The 22,614-nt window shown below is 46.7% G+C and overlaps 1 protein-coding gene across 2 annotated transcripts in view; it reads right to left on the minus strand.

Moving 5' to 3' along the window:
- Positions 1–211: 211 nt before the first annotated feature.
- Positions 212–22,614, minus strand: part of PERM1 (PPARGC1 and ESRR induced regulator, muscle 1) — a 73,739-nt gene continuing 51,336 nt past the window's right edge. The window contains exons 1-4 of one of the 2 annotated variants that reach the window (XM_081870969.1): positions 12,447–12,592; positions 7,617–9,576; positions 4,216–4,329; positions 212–1,621 (exon numbers count right to left, since the gene is read on the minus strand). In XM_081870969.1, the coding sequence (XP_081727095.1) occupies positions 1,539–1,621; positions 4,216–4,329; positions 7,617–9,576 (2,157 nt within the window). In that variant the 5' untranslated portion in view covers positions 12,447–12,592 and the 3' untranslated portion in view covers positions 212–1,538. Of the gene's footprint in view, positions 1,622–4,215; positions 4,330–7,616; positions 9,577–12,446; positions 12,593–22,614 lie in introns of those variants that run through there. The other variant, XM_081870970.1, reaches the window with a different exon arrangement.

Here is a 22,614-nt window from a genome sequence, read left to right on the forward strand (position 1 = left end):
GTGCTTTCAACGTTCAAATGTACAATATGCATAAATGTTAAGCATCACGATGAAATCAATAATGCGTTTTTTTAAAGCATAATGGTGATGATTTACTAAACAGTTTTGGGCATGTGCTGGAATCTTGAAGACAACTAGAGCTTATTCAATCTTTCTTCCAAGCCTTAGAAGGCTGGGGTTAATAATGATAATAATAATAACCACCTCAACGCAAGCAAGTAGTGGTATCTTTTATTGGCTCAACTTCTGTTGGCATAGGAATTTGCAAATGTTAAAGTTACACAGAACATTTCACCAGGCAGTATTGTTCCACTGGTAACTTTTCACCTACCCAGCAAGCAAGGCCATGTACTAAGGCAAACATTTTTAGTAACTCCAACAGGAAGAGATTTGTGGCCTTCCACATCAATCACTGAACTCTTCAAAACAGTTTAAGAAAATCACACGCTGCTGTAATGTTCCAAGGATACAGCAGTTCTGCTCAATCTATTGCCTTTTGTAATAACCAAGGCTATAGATTCTGCCAAAAAATCCCCCTGCCCATCACCTACTGCGAAAAGGACAGGAGGCTTAACACTGAAAGGTTGGACAGTGTGAATGTGCTGGTATTTCAAAACATAAAAATGTCAACTTTCTCTCTCCTACTTCATATGGAAAATGTCTGGATGCCTCCTAGATAAAAGGATGTTGTGTTTAGGACATTCTTCTCATTACTTCAACCTAACCTTTTCCCTTGCTTTTCAACTTGTTGCTTCTGTCAGCAGATACGGTGAGACATCTTTTCCTTCACTCTTCTTTTCCCACATTCACTTAAGAATATGTGGAAGCCACCAGTGTGAGCCTCTACCCTTCATCCTAACCTTCATATTCTCTTGATTAAAGGCATCAGTTCATTCAGAAAGACTTTCTAGAAGCGGTGCTGTCAGGGCAGAAATTGGGAGACCTAATTTTCAGCAGAACGTGCTCCAAATGCACCCCTCTGAAGCAATATACATTCATCACAGCTAAAATGATAGAGGTTCTGATGGACCATTCAAGCTAAAATTCCGCAACTGCACCATTATCTCCTACGCCTCTGCCTCCTGGATTTGTTTTGGTAAACCATCCCTGAAACTTGCCTCCTTTCAATATTCTTCTCCAAAAAAGGATTGCACCTGCCAGTTGTCTCTTGGCCATCAGGTCTACCTCATGAGCTAGCTAGCTACCAGATGTAGGCTGGGTTATTTATTTATAGCCCTCCTTCTCCCATGAGTTCAAGGTGAGTTACTGGCCAGGGACAGAAAGGTTTCAGTCTGGCACCTCCTTCTAGCACTAACAGTGGAACCAAACTCCAGTTTCTGTGGAAGCCTCCATCTTATCTTTCAAAACTCTTTGCCGTCTTACCAGTTGAGGGGGGTTATACTAGTGAGTCCAACAGTCCAGGATAGACCAAGATGCCCCAAAGGTTGGTTCCCTGTCTCCAAAGAAGTACCGTGATATCCTTTCCAACTCATCCCCAAAGGACCGCCAGGAATTGGATGGAATTGACCTGTGTCCTGTTATGTTCCGTGCTGAGCTTCCATGATGACCTGCCGCCTGAAGAAGCGGATGGCTGAGAGGGTACCAAAGTTTGCTAGCAACACTGAAAGAGGGAAAAAGAAGATGCATCCACAGTGCAGATGGATGTATCAAAGAAGGACAGGTTGTTATGCAAATCGTTTCCTTGTCTTCTTAGAATGCATGCACTGAAAGCACTATTATACCACTTTAACAGTCATGGATTTCCCAAAGGATCCTGGGAAATGTAGTTTGTTAAGGGTGCTGAGAGTTCCCCTCACATGGCTATACATACCAGAGATCGCCGGGAAGAAGGCCCTAAACGGCCTTGGTCCTGTATACCTGAAAGAGCATCTCCACCCCTATCATTCAGCCCGGGCACCGAGATCCAGCGCCGAGGGCCTTCTGGCGGTTCCCTCATTGTGAGAAGTGAGGTTACAGGGAACCAGACAGAGGGCCTGCTCAGTAGTGGCGCCCGCCCTGTGGAACACCCTCCCTTCAGATGTGAAGAAAATAAGTAGCTATCTTATCTTTGAAAGACATCTGAAGGCAGCCCTGTTTAGGGAAGTTTTTAATATTTAATGCTGTATTGTTTTTAACACTCAATTGGAAGCCACCCAGAGTAGCTGGGGAAACTCAGCCAGATGGGCGGGGTATAAATAATAAATTATTATCATTATTATTATTAAGAATCACAGCAAAAGTTAACCCTAAGGTTTCAATCCAATGCTTGTCCTACTCTGAATAGACCCATTGAAGTTAATGATCATGCCTAATTTAGGCCCATTAATTTCAATATCCTTTCTTGAGACCATTGTTTGTTTGTTTTTTGCTGTAAGGACATAGGAACAAAAGAAGCTGCAACTTGTCTATATACCCTAGTGTTATCTACACTGACTGGCAGCTGCTCTCCAGGTTTTCTGACAGAGTTTGCTCCCAGCCTTACCTGGAGATGCCAGGCACTAAAGCTGGGACCTTCTGCATACAAAGCAGATGCTCTACCACTGAGCTGTAACCCTTCCCTTATGACACAGGGACATGGGATGCTATCTTACACTAAGTCAAAACACTGGACCATCTAGCTCAATATTGTCTACACTGACTGGCAGCAGCTCTCAGGCAGAAGTTTCTCCTAGCCCTGCCTCAAGGTGCCAGGAATTGAAGCTGAGACCTTCTGCCTGCGAGGCAGGTGCTCTACCACTGAGCTATGGCCAGTGGCACACTCTGCCTGGCCTGCTGGCTCTACTGAGCCTCTGGGTAAGCCAACAGTCCAGCTTGCTGCTTCTCACCTTGAAAACTTCTCTTTTAATAAAATGCCAACATCTGGGCTGTGCCTAAATGGTTGCCCTCACCTTTCACAGGAGCATAGGAAGCTGCCATATATCAAATTATACCATTGGTCCATCTAGCTCAGTATTGTCTACACTGAGTGGCAGCATCTCTCCAGGGTTTCAGACATGGAGCCTCTTCCAGCCCTACCAGGACTGAACCTGTGACCTTCTGCAAAGCAGGTACTCTAACCACCAAGCTACAGCCCTTTCCCACCAGCCTCAAAGGATGTGACTTTCTCCCCAATTACCTGATCATCACCCAGCCCAAGCGGAGGCACAAGTTCAGCCACCTATCTCCCCATCTGCACTTACCCAGCTTTGCATGCCCTGCACTAGGTGGAGTCATTATCTTCTCCCTTCCTCGGCCATCCCATATTGCCTAATAATGCCTTAAAGTCCTGGGGCTTAATTCTGACAGAGCACAGAATGTGTGTGGGGAGACTCTTGTTTCCAGCCATAGACAAGCAACCCTACTTCCCACCCACCCCATTCCTTGGTCAGGATTCCAGAGCCAGTGGAGAAAGGAAAATGAGAAGTAGTCATCTTTAAGCATAAGGAGGAATTGATTCAAATGAACTTGTGAGTTTGAAGGATGCACCTTCCAAGGAGGTTGCCCATTGTGCCTCTGTATGATGTAACACTCTGCCTTTGTCTCCTTCCAATCAGCCTCTGGGGAGGGCAGGTGACTCTGGCATTTCTTTTCACTGGATAGGCCCCGAAAAAGCAATCCCTCCCAATGCAGAGAGACAACAGACCTAGAGGAACATTGCCATTGTGCCTCTGTAAGAGCCACTGCTCTGTGCCCTCTGCCTTCTAATCACAGTGATCTACCCCCTTCTTTACAGGAAGTGCTGTTGGGTTGTTCAGTCACTCCCAAATGATTGAATTCAGCAGAACTATCCCATCTCTGAGGAGGCTGCCCACTGCATTTCTGTATGAGTTATTTCTCTGGGCTGTCCCGTTTTGAATCAGGAGGCTCATTCAGGCCTGTGGCTACCGGAGAATGTCACAGGTAATTCTGCAGGCAGGTAATTCTTATTTGTACACACTCTAAAAATAAAGTTTCCTTCAGGTGTTAAGAATGATGTTTGCCTCCCTTTCTGATGAGAGGAACGGCTGGTTTAGAATAAAAAGTTGGGCCATTAAGGAAGGAGAAGGGGAGAGTAAAAAAATGGTTAAAAAGAGAGAGAGAGAGAGAGGGAAACATCTCTCGGCATTAGTTCTGCTCTGTTCCAGAGCGGAACCAGTATGTTAACATTCCTGGTCTATCTCTGAGGCTTAAATCCACCCCCTCTCCAAATCCGCTAGGAGTTGTGCTTCTCCCACACAAAGCCCTTGGATACATTACCGATCTTCCAAGCATCCGGGGCCTGCAGATCAGAGCTCTTCACAGCCCACGAAGCAAACGCCATAAAGCCCAAGCACATGTCTCTTTGTGTAAAAACCGGCTGGAGGGGTCTTTCTGTGGCAGGGGAGAAGAAGAAGAACCAATACGGATGTTTCTCCTGCAAATGTTTATCCAGGAATCCTAGAGCATTGCCTCCCCCTATCACACTGGTACCATGAACAATTCAACTTTAAAGCATAAAGGCTTTTGACCTTTCAAATCCCTGCATGCTTTGCCTTTGATCCTCACAAAGGATTTTTCTCCTTTAGAAAAAAACAAATCCCCAGACATTGGCATGATGGTGATAGCAGTGGTGATTATATTTGGACCAGCTTCACAGCTGTCCTTCAACCTGGGGTTTCCATTCCACCTCACTGATTTTCAAATGGTGCCCTTTGGGAATGCCTATCAGTGAGAACTGTGCAACTGGAATACAAGGACTCCAGATGTTGTTGTACTACAACTCCCATGATTCCCAGCCAGCATGGCCAAAGGCCAGGGATGATAGGCACTGTAGTCCAGCAACTTCTGGAGAGCACTGTGTTGGTTGTTCTTGCAATAATGTCTTTAAATTCCCAGGAGTCCATTGCTTTCCACGACCCCTCTTTTACCTTCTTCCTCCTTTACCTTCCACCTGCCCTAATCTTGCAGCCTGCTCCTTTTGCTTGTGAACAAATTCAGTTGCCAAACAGGGATCACACTGTACAGAATGCAGTGCTGTATCTCCCTTGTCTATAACCCCACGCAGAGACGCAACAGGGAGCCTCCTTTCTGGAGGGTGCTCCCAGCTCCCAGGCATCTTTAGTCCAGGGATAAGGCACCTGTGGCCCTCCAGATGTTGCTAGGCTACAACTCCCATCACCCCTGACCATTAGCTATGCTGGCTGGGGCAGAATTGACCTGGAGCACAATAACATCTGGTTTACTCATCCATACAATAAATGAAAAAAGCCATCATAAAGCAAGTCTGAAAAATCTGATAAAAAGAGGGAAGTAGTGGAATAACTATAGGCTGGTGAATGTGTCATGTGATTCATAAGAGAGTCAGCAATACTAGTAAGCCAACCCTAATGTGCTCCCCCCCCCCACCTTAACCTTGGACATTGGTTTACTCAGCTTCCACTGAAAAGAATCTTGCAAGATAGTGCATTGTGTGTCCATATAATCAATATCCATCCATATAGACAAAGCATGTTTATATGGCATTTTAAAGGTCATGGCTTCCTCCCAAAGAACTGCAGGTTACCCCTCACAGAGCTACAATTCCCATCACCCTTAACAAATGACAGTTCTCGGGATTCTTTGGGGTAAGCCCTGTGCTTTAAATGTGCTTTAAATGTATGGTCAGAGTAATGCCTGGCTAGCTTTCAAGCAAATAGATCAGAGACATGAGTTCTAATCTTACCAATCCACTCCTTGCACTCTTTCTGTCTGTCTCCTGCAGAAGACCAAATGTCGCAATAATGCTCAATCTGCTTTGAGGCTCAGGACAAAGAATGACTTTCGAGCATTCCAAGGTCAATCTTTGTTTTACTTCTGAGAGGAGCTACTTTCAATCAGTTATGGGTGCTTGCAGATGACCCTTGAGCGTTTTTGGAGCACTGTTTTCCTTTGGGGATACAGGACCTTTCGATGGCCCAAGGTTGCAAGTCCAGTTTCAATGCACTCTTAGGTTGGGAGTGACTCAGCAGGGCTTATTTCTGAGTAAACACGCCTGAGACAGGGCTACAAAGGTTTTAACCTCCAGGGTGTGTTGTAAAAAACGTTAACAACAGTGTCTTACAGCACTCTAATGAATTTATGATGGCATAAGCTTCCGTGGGCTAGAGTTCACTCCATCAGATGCAGCCGACTCTCCAGTCCTCAAATGTTTGTGCCAGTGTAAATTTGTTGGTCTGCAATATTCTTTTACTGTTTTCTCTGCAAGTGGTAAAACTCTCTGTGAGTTGATCTATTCTAGGCCATCAATTAAGGCTGGCTGGCTGATTAGTCACCACCAAGGCAAGAGGGCTTTATTCAAATAATGAGGTCACCATTTGGTTGAGTATATGAAATATCAATAGGTTGATGTATATATATGTGTGTGCATCTATTTATCATCTATCTATATCTATCTATCATCTATCTATCTATCTATCTATCTATCTATCTATCTATCTATCATCATCTATCTATCTATCTATATCTATCATCATCTATCTTTCCATTTGTAAGGAATTTACATCTCCGCAGGAAAGTTATTTCATGTGTACCCACTATAACAGCCACAATTTAGCTGCTCTTGAACCCACTGCACAAAAGGGTTTGCCATACTTGATTCCAAATGTTCTCATACTTTGGGCATGGCATAGTCCCTCTGGGTATGTGTGATGCCTTTTCACTTTAAAAAGAATGAAACTAACTTATGTTTTCAATAGAATTGACCTAAGGACAGAGGGCCTCTGAGGACATGCAGAGTGCACCTTCCCTTGAAGCATGTGCTCCATAACAAAATGCTTAGGGTCATGCTGCTGCTGGGAACACATCTGTTTATTAAAAATGAAGATGCCAAATGCCCAAATGACATCACCACGGAACTCTGCAACCAGTCCTTAGGTTAGGTCAGGGGTGGGGAATGTTTTTTCAGACTGAGGGTCATGCTTCTCTCTGGGCTACCTTCGGGGGGGGGGACGGGGGGGGCGGGTCATCCACCAGTGGTGGGCGGGAGAAGTTTCTATGTGCACGTACACACCATCATCCCTCTATCTATCCAGAAAGGAAAGAAGCATGATCAGAATACAAGGCTGCATTCCAGCCAGGCATGAACACACAAAGAAGGGTGCAAAGGAGAGTCAGTAAGGGTGTGGCCTAGGGAGATGGAGTGGGGCTGGGGAGGAGGGTGCTCTGGGGAGAGTTCAAAGGTAGGGATGCCATACGTCTGGATTTCCCCGGATATTACCAGGATTTCAAAGGTGGAATTGACTTCTGGGGGGAATTTCCAAAAGGATCTTAGGCAAGTCAATTGAAAAACTGCTCTTTTTTGGTGTTTTTGTAAAAAACAACAACAACACAGTTCAACAACTTTGGGGGTTGTCTAAATAAAGCTCAACAACTTTGGGGATTTCCTAGTAAAATCTCAACAATTTTGAGGTCTTCCTAATAATATGAAATATGGCAACCCTATCTAAGGGCCAGACAAGAGTCCAGGAGGGCCACATATGGCCCCTGGGCCTGAGGTTCCCCACATCTGCCTTAGATGTACAAAGTGTTGAGCCCTGGCACATTTGTTTAGAAATTAAGCACTGGCAAAACAGTTAAATGGTCAGCATATCAAGTTGTCAAAACCAAAAACCCACTCACATATCAGGAAAAAGAAATGGTACCTGGTGGCATCACAGCCATCCCTAGGTCTTCTGGACTTGGTAGGTTTTCACTCAGGAGCCTTGGAGACACGAGCACCAGCCTTCCTTGAGATCCTTTCCGAAGCAGAGTGCCTTGGCTTATGGGCCGTGATCTGAGAAGATGTGCAGGTCTGCACAGAAAGGATTTTAAAGCTCTTGCAGCCTTCCTCATCTCTGAGGCTGGGATGCTGAAGAAAAAAACCCTCCAGTTCCTCTTCTTCTTTGCTCTGTTAGCAAAAAAGTGTTCGTACACCTCTGGGGTAGACATCTGCATAGCACCGTCACCTATGTCCAAATCCAGGTCCCCCGAGCCACCAGATGGCGCTGACTGATGTCTGGAGCTGAAGACTGTCTTCAGAGCTCCATCTTTGTTTCTCACCTTGGCCTCCCCCATTTCGCTGAAGAAATGTTCGTACATTTCAGGCCCATCCATTTCAGGCAGCTCTTGGTCAATCCCTGAGATCGGTTGCCCCTTCCCAATCCCCAATCCCTTCTCCTGGGTATCATCACAGAAAAAACAGTCATACATTTCTGGCCACGTCATGGCAGATAAGCCACTTTCTGGAGAGCCTTCTAATGTCAGACCATAGGGAGCGGACTCTCCTAAGTGCTCTGATGTCTGTTCTCCTTGAAGTTCCTCTTCAAATGGTAAAGCTTCTTCAAATGGTAAAGCCACGCCAAGATAGTGGCACGTTTCTCCACTGTCGTTCTTCTCAACCCTTCCTGTCGAAGCAGCTGTTTCTGTGTCTTTGTGCAATAGCCCATCACATATGGAATTTGTTGCTTGGGTTGGGCTTGGACCCCTCTTTTCTTCCGGTGCCCTTGGAAATTGTTGTACCCCGCTGTCACATGGAGAGCCCCTGACTTGGTTCGCTGGGCCTCCCTCCTTTAAGGCCTCCCTATGGCTTGCTCCACTCTCAACGTTGACATTTGCAGAAATGTCTTCTTCCTTGCTCGCCCTTCCCGGAATGCTTCCCCCACGGCTCGCCGATAGCATGTCGGATGGTGCGGAGACCCTTACGATTGGAACCAAACACCCTTGAGATGGAGATGGATTTTCCTGAAGCGGCGCTGCTGCCTGTGCCTTCAAGGTGACCTGAAGGGGCTTGCCACCCTTCTCTGGGCACTCTGCTCCCCCGAGCTCTACAGAAACTGGAGAAGAAAAAGGCGCAGAGCTTGGATATGGAGCAAGTGGGGGTTCTGGTTCCCAACAAGCTGCTGTGCTCTTCATAGATGCTGGGAGCTGCATGTCCACACAGGCAGCCAGGGAGGGATTGTCCTTGGAGTGTTGTGATTCCAAGCAGAGAGGACTGCTCCCATTGTTGTCTGCCCCCTCTGTGGTCTTCAGGTTTGTAGGCTCAGCACAGGGAGGTCTTTCCATTCTCTCCTGCCCTGAGCTTTTCTCTGTCAAGACCCTCGCTTGGGTGGCAGTAGCTAGCACCACTGGTAGGGAGCAGTCTGGATTTATGGGCTGGTCTCCTCTCTCTGTTTCCTTGGCGGTAAATGCAGCTTCTGTGACAGTAACTTGCAGCCCACTCCGACTTCCTGAGGGCTTCAAAGTGACACAGGGCAGATAACCTTCCTGGGTCCTCCTGGAAGACTGGGGGCAAGCTGTGCCAAGTTGTTTGCTGTTGCAAAGAAACCTGATGACAGAGCCCAGATCTGTTTCGTCGTCACTGCCAGACAAAACCTCATCTACAAGCAGGTGTCCATCTGGGGTTCCACGTGGGAGGCAGCTGGCTAAATGGCTGGCTGGGAGGACAGAGCCCACTTTCGCTTGGACCGACCTACTCTCTGCAGCCTCCCCTTCCTCAAGGTCGCTGAGGAGCTGCTCGTCAGCTGTGGCCAAGGCTGGCTGGCTCAAACTGCATTCTTCAGACGCCAAATAGAACTCAGCCCAATCCCGGTCGTTCAACAGGATGCTGTACTCAAAATTTTCCATCTGGGAAAGGGACATGTTGATGGGGTTGTTGGGAGAGGGGAGAGAAAAGAGAGAAGTTTTAAAAATACTTTTACAGCATGTTTCACTTTGCAATAAGAGATAGAGGGGGAATTAGATTCAGTTTGCATTTAAAGGCAAATCTATCAAATTTATACTTCCCAAAACAATATATGAACCAAAACACAAATATCCTTTGAAATTCACTTGCAATGCAGTTCTCCAGCCAGCCACTGTTTTCTAAAAAATGCACATATTAGTGGGAAATGTGCATAAGAATTGATAAGGGAAAAGAATTTTAAAAAATGCACTACATTAGAAAAATGCTTGCAAAGATGTGCACATTAGTCAAAACTGCACACAAAAATGTTTTTACTAGAGTGAAAATTGCACCAAAACGCTGATGAATCTTCATGAGGATTAATTAATAATAATCATCATCTGTGAAAACTGCAGAAAACTGGAGAATTTAATACAAGATTTGAAAATGAGAAAGTGAGAGAACCAGAATCCTTCCATCCCTAGCAGCCACAGAGGACACAAATAGAGGCCTTTAAATAACAACCTTCTCTTTGAAAGAATCCTCTGTTTGAATGTCTGTCCAGTAGAAGTTTTAAACCCTCAGAAGAATAATCAAGCTAGCAAGCAAGCAATCTTTTTTTTTTTTGTATGCTGCCTTTTACAACATATTTAAAAATACGTAACTACAAACAAAACTAAAGTAGTCATAAAGAATAAACAAAACATAGAGAGCATACAACCAATTTGAACAATTTCCACATGAAGGCCTGCAAGGCAGGGAGCGGGTCTTCCAGGACTCACAGCCAAGGACCTCAAGGTGGCAGACACAGGGGGGGTTATTGATTATGATGTAATTTGTGTTTTTTTATATTGTAATTTTATGTTGTGAACTGCCCTGAGATTTACAGGTATAGAGTGGTATACAGCAGCAGCAGCAGCAGCAACAACAACAACATTTTCACAGCAATATGTCTATCATTGGCTGCTATCCACAATGGCTGTGTTCTACCTTCACTGTCCGAGGAAGTATGCCTTTGAAAGCCAGTTTCTGGGCATCACAAGTGGGGAAGTTCTGTTGGGCTGATGTCCTCTGTGCAGGCTTCCCACTGAGGCATTTTGTTGGGCACTATGAGAACAGGATGCTGATATCTAAAAAAATACAGTGGTGCCCCGCAAGACGAACGCCTCGCAAGACGGAAAACCCGCTAGACGAAAGGGTTTTCCGTTTTGGAGGCGCTTCGCTAAACGAATTTCCCTATGGGGTTGCTTCGCAAGACGAAAAAATATTGCGAGTTCCCGCGGTTTTTTCCCGCTCCCCCCCCTTTCCTAAGCCGCTAAGCCGCTTATCAGCTGTTCTGCTGATAAGCCGCTTCTCAGCTGATTGCTAAAAGCCGCTAGACCGCTAATAGTGCTAATCCGCTAAGCTGTCAATGGGCTTGCTTCGCAAGACGAAAAAACCGCTAGACGAAGAGAATCGCGGAACGGATTCTTTTCGTCTTGCGAGACACCACTGTATGGCGACCCTGGTATTGCCTCCAGTGACTTGCATCAGCCCTCCAGAGTCTGACATGGAGCCTCTCCCAGTCCTACTTAGAGATGCTAGGGATTGAACCTGGGACCTTCTGAATGCAAAGCACGTGCTCTGCCATTGATCTCTGGCCCTTTCCCCCAAATCCACCACTTCTGTGTGGCCTGTGCCTTATCTCTTAATCCTCATTCCCAGATGCAAATAATCCTTGTTCTCCCAAGGGTTTGCCTTCAAATGTAAACTCCTCGCAAACTGGGAATGCACCCTCCCCTCGTGAGCAGGGATTGCTTTTGTCTCTCAAGTGACAATGACGGCATAGAATTAATAACAAAAACAATAATGATGATGCAAAGAGAGGGTGACATGTTATAAACATGCTGCCTATATAGAAACCAATTGCTGCCATTCTCTCCTAATGTTCTTTAACATAGTAGTGTGACCAAGAAACACTACCAAGTATTGGCTATGCAAAATGGAGGGGCTATGCACACTCAGCTCCCAGTGACTAGGAATCGGGAAACCCTAGTCTAGGCAGGCCGCAAGTTAACTTCCTCCAGAAATAAACCAAGTTCACCCCATTGATTTTCTTCTATGTAAGTGAGTGGCTGCAATTCCTAACTATGCAGGAAGCCAAGTGCTGTGTTTTGGGAGCACAGGTAAGGTGGACTGAAACCTGTTCCTTGCCCTAATGCAGTGCGCATGTGACTTGACCTGAGCTTTCTGGTTCTGTGCTCAAAGCCTGAGAGACGCATTGAATATACAAACTTAATAATGTAAGAGCCCTGCTGGATCAGACCAATGGCCCATCAAGCCCAATATCCTACTTTCACAATATCCACCCAGATGCCTGTGAGAACCCTGCAAGCAAGACCCAAATCCTAGCCCATTCTCCCCTCCTGTGTTTCCAGCAACTGGGGTCCCGTCAACAGAAAAGACTTCCCACCACAAACGTCACACACACCCCACCGCCAATCATGTGGACCGGCAACTTGCTAATAAACAGTGGTGATCAACAAGTATGACCTTGAAGGCCATCTCCTTCTGTCTTGTGAGTTCTCCGGGCCACCCGATCAGGCAGCAACACCAGCAGCTATATGAGCACATACCCTCTTCTGTGGCCTCTCCACTCTGGTGGTATAAGGCTCCTCTGCTAATATCATCAGCTGCATTGTCTCCTCTAGAGGACAGCCTGACCTTTAGGGTTTCGAGTTCACCTATGCAATATCACAGCCTCTTGTACAAAAGGATGCAAAGCGGAAAGTGGCTGTTCTAGAGGGGAGCAGATACACAAAAACAATGCGGGGGGTGGCACTGCAGCTCCTACCTTGCAGACAGCCTACGCCAAGGATGGGGCCATGCCAGGAGCAGCACAGCAAAGTTCTCCCGGCATGACATGGTGCTGTGCCCAGTACCCTGGGCACTGAGTGCAGAGGCTGTTCGTCTTCAGAGAGGCAATTCTCTCAGGCCGAAAATAAGACCCTCCCTCCCAAACGTGTCACATGAAATTCTATAAATGCAAAGGGCTGGTCCAGAAATAGAAGGCAGGCAGCCCTTCCCACAGATGCGCCAAAGCAGCCACTCTGACTCACCCTGTTTACCAGGGGCAGAACCTGTTTTCTGGTACCGGGCAACTCATTGCTCCTTTTTTAGCCAGGGTGTTGGGGAGATTTGGGGCAGGTATGAGAGAACCTTTGGCCCTCCAGATGTTGCTGAGTTACAGCTCCCAGCAGCTCAAATCTCCATGGATTATGGCTAAGGGTGTTGGGAACTGTGGTTCAATAACTTCTGGATTTCCACAGTCCCCCATCTCTGGTCTGTCCAGGAAATATTGGATGTGTTTGAGAGGAGCTATTCAAATGCAAGTAGGTCCACTCTGGTATCAAACCAAGGATGGGGGACTTTGATACCAGCACCTCCAGGTGTTGTGGAAGGAGTATTGCATAGTTCTCCCCTTCCCTAGTTGGTCTTCGCAGGGAGGTTCAGCTGGCACCTTCATTATGCACCTTTAGGCGCCAGTCAAAAATGTTCTTTTTCAACCATGCCTTTGGCCTGTATCGGGAATTTTTAAATGTTTGCTGTGTTTTTATTATGTTGGAAGCCAGCCAGAGTGGCAGGGGCAACTCAGCCAGATGGGTGGGGTATAGATAGAGATAGATAGATAGATAGATAGATAGATAGATAGATAGATGATAGATAGATAGGCTCATTAACATCCTATATCCTTTAAAATGTGTCTGAGGGAGGGCAAGGAGGGTAATGGTTTCATTTTGTTATTTTTATTATGTATTTTGTGTTTTTATCATGTGTTTTTATGTTGTGAACCACCCTGAGCCTAATAATAATAATAATAATAATAATAATAATAATAATTTATTTATATCCCGCACTCCCCAGCCAAAGCTGAGCTCAGAGCGGCTAACAACAGTAAATTAATACAACATTCTAAAATCATTTCATTATAAAATTAATTTAAATCAGATTAATGGCAACCATTGGGCTAGAGTTCTGTGAGGATTGCCAAAGGAGGGGGTCAGGCTGTGCCCTGGCCAAAGGCCTGGGGGAACAGCTCTGTCTTGCAGGCCCTGCGGAAAGATGTCAAGTCCCGCAGGGCCCTAGTCTCTTGTGACAGAGCGTTCCACCGAAGCTACAGCCAAAAAAGCCCTGGCTCTGGGTGAGGCCAACCTAACCTCTCTGTGGCCCGGGACCTCCAAGATGTTTTTGTTTGAAGATCGTATGTTCCTCTGTGGGACATACCAGGAGAGGCAGTCCTGTAGGTACGAGGGTCCTAGGCAGTATAGGGCTTTAAAGGTTAAAACCAGCACCTTAAACCTGATCCTGTACTCCACTGGGAGCCAGTGCAGCTGGTATAGCACCGGGTGAATGTGATCTCGCAGTGAGGACCCCATAAGGAGTCTTGCTGCAGCATTCTGCACCCGCTGGAGTTTCTGGGTCAGTCTCAAGGGCAGCCCCACGTAGAGCGAGTTACAATAATCCAGTCTAGAGGTGACTCTCGCATGGATCACAGTGGCTAGGTCAGGGCGAGAGAGGTAAGGAGCCAACTGCTTAGCTTGGCGGAGATGAAAAAATGCTGCCTTTGTTATAGCTGCAATCTGCGCCTCCATGGAAAGGGAGGTATCGAAGATTACACTCACTCTTAACGGACAGTGCTGGCACTAATTGCGCCCCCGCAAGAGATGGGAGTTGCCCCCCCCCAATCCCATATCGTCCCGACCCAGCCAAAGGACCTCTGTCTTCGAAGGATTTAACTTCAACCGGCTCTCACGTAACCATCCAGCCACAGCTTCCAAACATCTGATCAGTGTGTCTGGGGCCGAGTCAGGATGGCCATCCATCAACAGATAGAGTTGGGTGTCATCAGCATACTGATGGCAGCCCAACCCAAAACCCCGGACAAGCTGGGCGAGGGGGCGCATAAAGATGTTGAAAAGCATCGGGGAGAGTATTGCACCCTGAGGCACTCAACACACCAAGGAGTGGCGCGATGACAGTCCCCCCCCAAGCGCCACCCTCTGTCCCCGACCAGAGAGAAACGAGCACAGCCATCAAAGGACTGTGTATGAAGGGTGTGTATGTATGAAGGGTGATATGCTAATTAATTAATTAATTACTCTGTGAGGTAGGTTAGGCTGAGAGTGGCCCAAGGTGAGCATCATGGCTGAGTGGGAATGAGAGCTCTGATCTCTCTGATCCTAGAGTGGCAATCTAACTACACTAAATGACTAAAATGCCTGTTCAGAAAACAATGCTTTCCCCTTTCTGGGCACCTCCGGACGGGTGTTTTATTGTGGGTATGTTCTTGACACCACAAAAGTGCATCCATGGTGGATTTATCCTGCTTTAGTTTGTTCTGCAATGCAACACATTATTGCTGTCCAAAGGGGCCATGGCACAACAAAAGCAGGACAAAAATAAAACAGAACAGCTGTGGTATTAAAAAGTTATGGGATTTCTGAAGGAAGTTACAGAAAATGCACTGACTAGAAAGGAAGCAGCGTGACGGGCCCAAGACTTTTGCATGTGCAACACAGCATTGAAAGCAGGATTGCATGTGACTATTCTGACAGCATCAAGAGCATAAATAATCCTGAATGCACAATATAAAGGACGTCTGGCAGGGGTCCTAAGAAGAGCTTGCTGAGTAAAGGATGAAGTGGGTTTTCTTATCCCCTTATTTTAAACAGGATGTAAACATGCCCCAGTGACTCTCACCCACTAACCGCCTTCCTCCCCCCTCCCTCAACCATAGTTATGGTAAAGTTCCTTTTTGTTAAGAGATTAACTGGAGAAACCCACACACTGCCACAGACACCAGACATGTGTTGCTGCCAGCCAGACTCAAAAGCTGAAAGCAGGAAATGCTATTAATAGAGTTACAGTAAAAACCAAAATGCTGCACATCACACAAGATCTCAACACACTCCATAGCTTCCAAAAAACATATACTGGGGATAGAACTTTTGTCCTCCCCAGGGGAAAAAAAGGGGGAATGGATGCTCATAGTGTGACAATTTTTTCTACTTTGATCTATGGTAAGCAAGTGTTATAGATCGTTCTCAGTAGTGGCTGCTGCCCATTGGGACTTGTGGGGCAGAATGCAAGGAGTCCAAACAGTAGGTAGAGTCAGTCTATGACAGGCAAAACCAACTAATTCTAGTTTCACCCTCATCCTTTTCCTTGCTGAATTCTACAAGGGCAACACCATGCGTTCATCAACACTTACTTTTGTAAGTGTGATTTCTAGGCACAAGTCTGGGCTTTCCAGGTCTGTCTCTGAGCATTTTTATTGCCCCCCCCCCATGGTTTTCCGGGGAAAACCCATGTTTTACCACTGAATTGGAGCAAACAGCAATCCACTGAAAAACCGATTGCTGTTTGCTCCAATTCAAGGGTAAAATGTGGGACAAAGAAGAAGAAGAAACCGCTTGGACTTAGGCCTGGAAAGCCCAGACTTGTGTGTAGAAACACAGTGCAAAAGGAAGTGTAGATGGACCCTGAGACGAAGGTGGAGGAAGCTGCCAAGCATGGCCGCCCTGTCAACTAGATGTAAGCAAGAAGGCAGCAAGGTGGGTGTTGCCAAGGTTGGTGGGGAAGCCTGCTATTTGCCCTAATGGGCAAACTTCCAATACCCTCAACCATTGGCCATTATTTTCTCAAAATCTGGGAAAGTAAAAACAGTGCTGCAGGACCATGGCTGAAGATTGCCATCTGCTGGCCACGCTCCTGAAAAGCAGGTTTCATTGCAACATAATTCTGTTCTTGAATGGGTATTGAAGCCTTTGGGATTTTCTTCAGCATCTAAAGACCTATGGTAGCCCAAGCTATTTTGCTACCAGTCTAGACAAGCATTAATCCCCCCCCACACACTATTTTTGTTGGTGGGTGCAATGTGCATGGGGGAGGGACCTCCACACTTCTAATTTCAGCCTTCTTTCCTGCTGTACATGAACGGAGTGGAGCTTTGAATCCATCTACTTGCATAATGGTGCATGATACAGCAACCTTGCTGAAGCCAAGTGGGTTTGGGTCTGGTCAGTGCCTGGGCAGGAGAGCATTTGGAAGCTCTTCAACCCCTATACTGACTTCCTTCTACTATTAGACTAAGACCTGAGAGACCAGAGTTCAAATCCCCACTCAGCCTAACATATTTCACGGGATTGTTGAGGGGATTAAATGAGAAAGAGAAAACAGGATGCTAGGCTAGACAGCCCTTTTGTTACCCCTCCTAGTGGTGCAGCAATGAAAAAAAAACTGCTAGCATATTTGCAAAGCTAAGCAGGGTCCAATATGGTTTCAAATTGGATGGGAGACCGCATGTCGAGATTTCTGCATAGCTGGGCTTTGGACTAGATGACGCTCGGGATCCCTTCCGACTCTATGATTCAGGTAAGAGTTCAGGTAAGGCATTACCATTCCCACCCAATCTGAAAAGAACTGTTTTCTGCTTTGGCCACTAGGTGTCACTCAAGGACAGAGAGATGGATGACGGCCCAGGATGGCCAGTTTTGAGTTATGTGTTTGCATGGAGGTGCAGATACTACCCCAGGGGACAGAAAAATGCCACCCTCTTCCAAACAGCTAGATCCTAGTGGGAACAGTGCTGCACATGAGGAACATGTAAGCTCCACAAAATATAAAGCTGCCTTTTATTAAGTCAGAGCATTGGTCCTGTTCAACCAGCACTGTCCACTCTTCGGGCAGAAGCTCTGCAGCATTTCAGATCAGGAGTTCATTCTCAGGCCTACTCCCGAGATCCTTTTAACCAAGGACTGAACACGGGGCTTTTGGCATGCAAAGTACAACAGTGGCAGAGGATATGCAGAAGGTCCCAGCTTCAGTCACTGCTAGCATCTTCCAGGTAGGCCGAGAAAGAGGGGGGGGGGGAGAGGGAGAGGGAGAGGGAGAGAGAGAGAGAGAGATGTCTGGAAAGCTGCTATTAGTCATTGTTGGCAGTACTGAGTTACATGGACCAAAATTCTGATTCAGTATAAGGCAGTTTCCTATGTTTGTTAGGAGTACTTATCACTTGGTGTTAGAACACCTGCTCTGCATGCAGAAAGTCCCAGGTTCAATCTACTTGCAACTGCAAGTAGGGCTGGGAATGTCACCTGTCTAAAACCCAAGAGAGCAGCAGCTGCTGCTGCTGTTGATGGTACTGAGCTACTACTAATGGTCCAATTCCATATTAGGTGGCTTCCTACGTTCCAGGGGCCCTTGGCAATGGCGAACTTTGGTACCAGCTCTCACCCAGCTCATCTCTCCAATGCCTCTAGGGAACCACATGAGTCCTTGCAGCGGCATGCTTTTAGAAGGCAGGGGTGAGAACCTGTGTGGCCTTCCAGATGTGGTTAGGCCTCCAGCTCCCACCAGCCCCATCCAGCATTGCCAAGGTGACTAGGGAAGCTGGGAGTTAGAGACTAGGAACATCTGGAGGTTCTCCCCCTCTGCTTCAGAAGTCTTTCGCTGGCTGTGACTCACATCCTAGTGCAGAGAGAAGGCCAGGCCGCCTTTTCTTCCCCTTCCTAACACAGCTGATTAATTCCTCTGTAGGTCGAAACGCTCCCCTCGCTGGCTGGCTGCAACCCCCACTGGAGCCAGAATCTGTTTCACATCTGCGGGATTCAATTAGTCTTCTTGCAGCGCTCCCTTCTCTTCTTTCCAGTGCACCCACCCCCCTTCCTTACTCTCGCCAAGGCCTAACGGGCAGGACTGGAAGATGGAAGCTGTTATTCCAAACTCACGGCGGGCCTAGCTCCACACTGATCTCTCCTGACCTGGCCCACCTACTGTCTTGGGCTTCAAAGTGCAACCCAGGGAGGGAAAAGTCAGATTGCAATCATCACGCGGCATGTGCCCAGTAGCCCCCGAGCTGCAGCCCCCAGATTCCTCGCAAGAGCAGCGGTGAAGATTTCCTGGGGTGGCGACAGCTGCTTCCTTCCGAAATTCAATCTGACTTGAATTAAACTAGCAGTTGAGAAAGAGAGATTTGGGGTAGTGCTGGGGAGAGACTGATTTAACCCTGGAAATGCTGGGGATCTCTGCTCCCCCCCCCCAAGAACAAGCAAAGAAAGCAAATGATTTTAACACAAAACTGGGACCTACAACAAAATGCTGCAGTCTGGAGCATTGCTCTTTGATGTCGTCATTCACAACACTCCATTATGTTCTTGCTCTCATCCAGGTTTACGCATGTGTACACACGTGAATGTGAGAAGAAGAAGAAGAAGAAGAAGAAGAAGAAGAAGAAGAAGAAGAAGAAGAAGAAGAAGAAGAAGAAATTTATACCCCGCCCATCTGGCTGGGTTTCCCCAGCCATTCTGGGTGGCTTCCAACAAAACATTAAAATACAATAATTCATCAGATATTAAAAGCTTCCCTAAACAGGGTTGCCTTCAGATGTCTTCTAAAAGTTGGATAGTTGTTAATTTCTTTGACATCTGATGGGAGGGTGTTCCACAGGGCAGGCGCCATTACCGAGAAGGCCCTCTGCCTGGTTCCCTGTAACTTTGCTTCTCGCAGGGACGGAACTGCCAGAAGGCCCTCAGAGCTGGACTTCAGTGTCTGGGCAGAACAATGGGGGTGGAGACGCTCTTTCAGGTATATAGGACCGAGGCTGTTTAAGGCTTTAAAGGTCAGCACCAACACTTTGAATTGTGCTTGGAAACGTACTGGGAGCTAATGTAGGTCTTTCAAGACTGGTGTTGTTGTTGTTGTTGTTGTTGTTGTTGTTTTATATTTATATTTATACCCCACCCATCTGTCTGGGTTTCCCCAGCTACTCTGGGCGGCTTCCAACAAAACATTAAAATATAATAATTCATTAGATATTAAAAGCTTCCCTAAACAGGGTTGCCTTCAGATGTCTTCTAAAAGTCAGATAGTTGTTTATTTCCTTGACATCTGAAGGAAGAACGTTCCATAGGGAGGGTGCCACTACCGAGAAGGCCCTTTGCGCACACGCACACACAGCATCAGCCAGCATTTCATGGTCCTTAAGCATGCCCAAAGTTCTATCTGCCCTCACAGTAACACATGAAGCTGCTTTATAGTGAATTATTTAGACCATTGGTCAATCTAGTTCTACATTGTCTACACACTGACTTGCAGCAGCTCTACAAAGTTTCAGGTTGGAGTCTCTCCCCATCCTATCTGCAGATGCCAAGGATTGAACCTGGGACCTTCACCACACAAAGCAGTTGCTCTACCACCAAGCCATGGCCCTTCCCTTAAGACATAAGAACAGAGGAAACTGATTTTTACTGAATCAGACCACTTGGTCTGCCTAGCTCAGCATTGCCTACACTGACTGGCAGTGGCAATGTGCCCAAATTTAATCAGAGCAGCAAGATTTGGGAAAGGGTGCGATTTAATCTGGGTGCCTTCCCCCCAATTTTACACCACATCCTGGAGCAACTATGAGCCACAAAGTGGGGAAAAATCAAGGTATAATGCATATAGTGTGTATGGTTTGTGTCCTGTCCTCCCCCTCCCCTCCCCCGGGGCCAAACTGCAAGATTCCAGGGAATGACACAGGGATGGAGTCAGGTTTAAACATCTCTTCTGCCGGTGGGTCTGCTCTGAAACATGATGATGATGATGATGATGATGATGATGATGATGAAGTGGTGCCCATCCTGGGGAACACCCTCCCATCAGATGTCAAACAGATAAACGACTATATGGCTTTTAGAAGACATCTAAAGGCAGCCCTGTATAGGGAAGTTTTTAATGTTTGATGTTTTATTGTGGTTTTTTTTATTTTGCTGGAAGCCGCCCAGAGCAGCTGGGGCAACACAGTCAGAAGGGCGGCATATAAATAATAACATTATTATTATTATTTCAGTCATAATCTCCAGCATGAGTTGAGGCTTGACTCTTGAGATGGAGATACAGCGGCTGCTACACTTGTTTTTCTGCTTGTGTAGTATGGACATATCCCAGTGCTGGTTTCTAGGGGAATGTTAAGATGACAGAGAGGTTGGGCCAGGGACGGGCAATACATTTTTTAGCCTGAGGGCCAGATTCCCTTCTGGATTACATTCCGAGGGCCATATGCCAACATTGGGTGGGGCCAGAGGCAAAAGTGAACAGAGCAATGGATTTAAATTTGACATTTCGTCGAGCTGGCTAGCTTCTACACACACACACACACACACACACACGTCTCCCTCCTTCTTCCAAGCAAACAAGAGGTATAATCAGAGTTGCAGGACACATCCCAGCTGGGTGTGAAGCAGAGTTTTGTGGGCCAGGTAGAGGTTCCTTGAGGACCTCACTGAGGCCTTAGGTTGTCCACCACTCCTGGGTTAGATGGCAGACCATTAATTCCACCAGTTTATTCCACCATACAGCCCACTTGAACAATTGCTTGCCCAAAGTTTCCTGAGTCCACCCTGTTCCCCGCACATGTCCTGCTCTCTCACGCCTTCCCTAACGCTGTCTTTGAACAATGAGACCCAGAAGCTCTTCTATGCCTTCTTTTTGCAAAAGGGTGTGTATTGGGGCACCTGGTTGGACTAAGAGTGGCGAGACCTGCAGGGTCTAGTTCCCCATTCAGCTATGAAGCTTACTGGGTGACCTTCAGCCAGTCACTGTCTCTCAGCCTAGCCTGCTTTACAGGGTTGCTGTGGGGATTAGCTGGAAGAAAGAGAGAACCGTGTGCATCACCTTGGAGGAAAGGTGGGATATAAATGCAATAAATAAGTTATACAGAGATCCATGAATTAACCCAGCAGTGGGGAAGCTTGAGGTAATTCCCTAGCCAGTTGCTTGAGGTCAAAGATCTGGTGATAGGTTACAGTAGAGTCCAAGAGATTGGGGTCCCCAGAGATACCTCTCTCTTTTCATCCCACCCCCTTCAGCCCTTTGCTTTAGAACATCTCTGCATTGGTTTTGTACTCTCCTCTCCCCAACCCCATGATGGCATTTTAACAAGGTCTGGTGCTGAATTGGCTAAAAGAAAATTAAATAGAAGAATCACATTAAAGAGGGTGAAAAAGCCCGCCACGATAATTAAAGGTCGTCCAGGCCATTCCAGAGACTACCCAATTACTGTGGCAAGAGTGTCACTAATGTGAGATAATGATGTCATATGGCCACTAATGAGATGGGTTAACCAACTCCTGCCCCCCAAGCCTTCATTCCATGATGACACGCCCGCCCCCGCCACTGCCCCACACCAGCCTCCTCAGCCCCATGTGTCTCACATCCCCAAAGCCCTGCGCAAAAGAATGTGGCTTCTTTCCTCAGCTGGTGAGCTGGAGGCAAAATGGCAGCCAGCCTCCCCTATTAGCCTCCTCTAATGATGCTCCTCCTGGGGGTGAGTGGGGGGCGAGGAGAATGGAGACAGAAGAGTTCAGAGTCCTCTTTGATGAATTTGAGTTGGGGTGGGGGGAGAGAGATATTTCGTCGAGCCCCGCATTCACTTCCCACTCCATGAATTGCTCCTTCAAGTGATGTCAACAAGACATTGTTCTGCCATGACCCTGGTCTCGTTCTCTCCCCCCCCCCCGATTTTTCCCCCCTCCCCGCTTGGCCTAAGTTGCAAGCCCCCATTAGTGCTTCTTAATTGAACATAATCTTTGGCTTTTTAAGGGGGAGAAAACCCACAAAATGTCCCCCACTCAGATCCCAAATCTCTCACCCTCCAGTTTTGCTTAGGCAGAATAGAATTGTCTTCTATCTCGTGTGGCTTTGTTAGGGACAAGTTGGAAGCACCTAGATTTCTCGGGAAGTAGGAGAAAATAGGTTATATCCAAAGTTAGTCCTACCCATTTGAAATGAAAAGATACAACTGTCCATTAAATGAGCAGACCCATTGAAACGAATAGATATGTCCATTAATTTCAGTGGGTCTACTCTGGGTAGTTAATTTATTTTATCTCACCCTTTTCTCCCCCAACTCATTTAATCCCCACAACAACCCTGTGAGGTAGACTAGGCTGAGAAGCTGTGACTGGTCCAAAGTCATTGCT

The sequence above is a fragment of the Podarcis erhardii genome (assembly GCF_964252035.2).
Source record: "Podarcis erhardii genome assembly, chromosome: 7".
Classification (NCBI taxonomy): Eukaryota; Metazoa; Chordata; class Lepidosauria; order Squamata; family Lacertidae; genus Podarcis; species Podarcis erhardii.